The following is a 1427-nucleotide window of genomic DNA, read 5'->3' as shown; positions in this document are numbered from 1 at the left end:
AATTGCTCTGGCGCGGTGATAGCATATACATGCCCCTGTGGCCAGTGATAAACTTGCTCCTCTCTCAGAGTATAGGCCTGGTGTATGGACTGAGCCGAGGTGGCTCCCTGGTTAACTCGTGAGGTCTGAGCTGAATGAGCCTGCTGGTGGCTCTGAGTTTGCCTCAACCCTGATACGCTAGATGCGTCTCCCAATTGTGGGCAAGTCCTCGTCATGTGCCCTGGTTGACCACATTGAAAACAATTAAACCCCTGACTTTTATTCTGGGGCTGGCCTTGAGATCAGTTAGGTGGCGGTGGTTACATCAACTGCCCTCCTCCCTTCTGTGGGCATGCAAAGGCTTTGTGACCCGATTGGCCACACTTGAAACAAGAGAAGCCATTTTGTGTACTCTTTCCTGAGCCCGAACTAGGCAAAGGAAAAGTAGATCTAGACTACTGTGGTTGGGACTGGGATGAAAAGTTGCCCCTGCTCTTCTTATTCTGCCTATAGTCTCTTTGTGGTTCTTGGCCTCTAGACCTTGAACCCCGAAGTTTCTCCTCCTCAGCCTGCACAGTAACCTCTACATGTGCCGCCGCCTCCACAAGACGGACATAATTCTGGATCATATTTTCGACAATTTTGTACAAGATCTTGGTTCTTAACTTCTTCTCAAACTCAAGACAATGACGCTCTTCTGTTGCCACCAACTCCGATGCAAACCGAGACAAACGAGAAAAGGCCGCCTCAAACTCGGCCACAGACATGAAATTTTGTTTAAGGTCCAGAAACTCTTGCCTCAATCTCTTCCTAGTAGAGGGAGGTAAGTACTTATCTTGGAAAGCAATCACAAACGCTTCCCAAGTCGGTTCTACTCCACTATTGGCGTACTTCCACCATTGAGCCGCATCCCCCTTTAGATAGTAACTCGCTAGAGTCACCCTCAGTTCACTATCTTCAATGTAAAGCATCTCGAATGTCTTCACGGTTTGTTCGAGCCATTCATCTGCTTTCTTGGGCTCGTGGCCACCAAGGAACTCTGTAGACACCCCATTTTTGACCGACCTTAAGACTCAGACGTCACCGATTGAGCGCTTGGTGATGTTGCATAATGTGCTCATTCAGAAGTTTCAGAGTCGCGGCTGTGAGCCTTGCCTCCGGACTTCCGAATCCTCTTTTGTGCCTTGTCTCGGTTTGCGAACCAGACTCGATTTTTTCTGTTTCTTTTCTTGAGGGAAGGGAGAGGTCCCGTAGACCATCTCTCAATGTCCGTAGGCTACTTTTGGTGGCCGTAGGCCGTTTTGCCCATTTCGGAGTCCGGTTCCCGGTTTTCGGAGCCGTCAGGCCGTGTGTCTCGGTTCGGGATCGCTTAACCATCTCCTATTGCTCCGGTTTTTGGCGTACTTCCTATTTGCTCCCTTTTAAGGGACACTGGGGTCTGAGAAACC

General features: G+C 49.5%; 1 protein-coding gene across 1 annotated transcript; it reads right to left on the bottom strand.

The window, feature by feature from the left end:
* Positions 1-434: 434 nt before the first annotated feature.
* Positions 435-950, bottom strand: LOC145800395 (uncharacterized). The gene has a single exon (XM_082890062.1). It carries the CDS (start codon positions 948-950, stop codon positions 435-437), a length of 516 nt encoding a protein of 171 aa, XP_082746188.1.
* Positions 951-1427: the final 477 nt, after the last annotated feature.

Source organism: Camellia sinensis, chromosome 10 (assembly GCF_055761805.1).
Source record: "Camellia sinensis isolate YWXY chromosome 10, ASM5576180v1, whole genome shotgun sequence".
Classification (NCBI taxonomy): Eukaryota; Viridiplantae; Streptophyta; class Magnoliopsida; order Ericales; family Theaceae; genus Camellia; species Camellia sinensis.
Note: the sequence above shows the minus strand (reverse complement) of the source record. Positions and strands in the feature narration are given on the sequence as shown.

Bases quoted from the DNA above. Each gene is read 5' to 3' on its own strand.
- LOC145800395 (XM_082890062.1), bottom strand. From the start codon at position 950: ATGCTTTACATTGAAGATAGTGAACTGAGGGTGACTCTAGCGAGTTAC.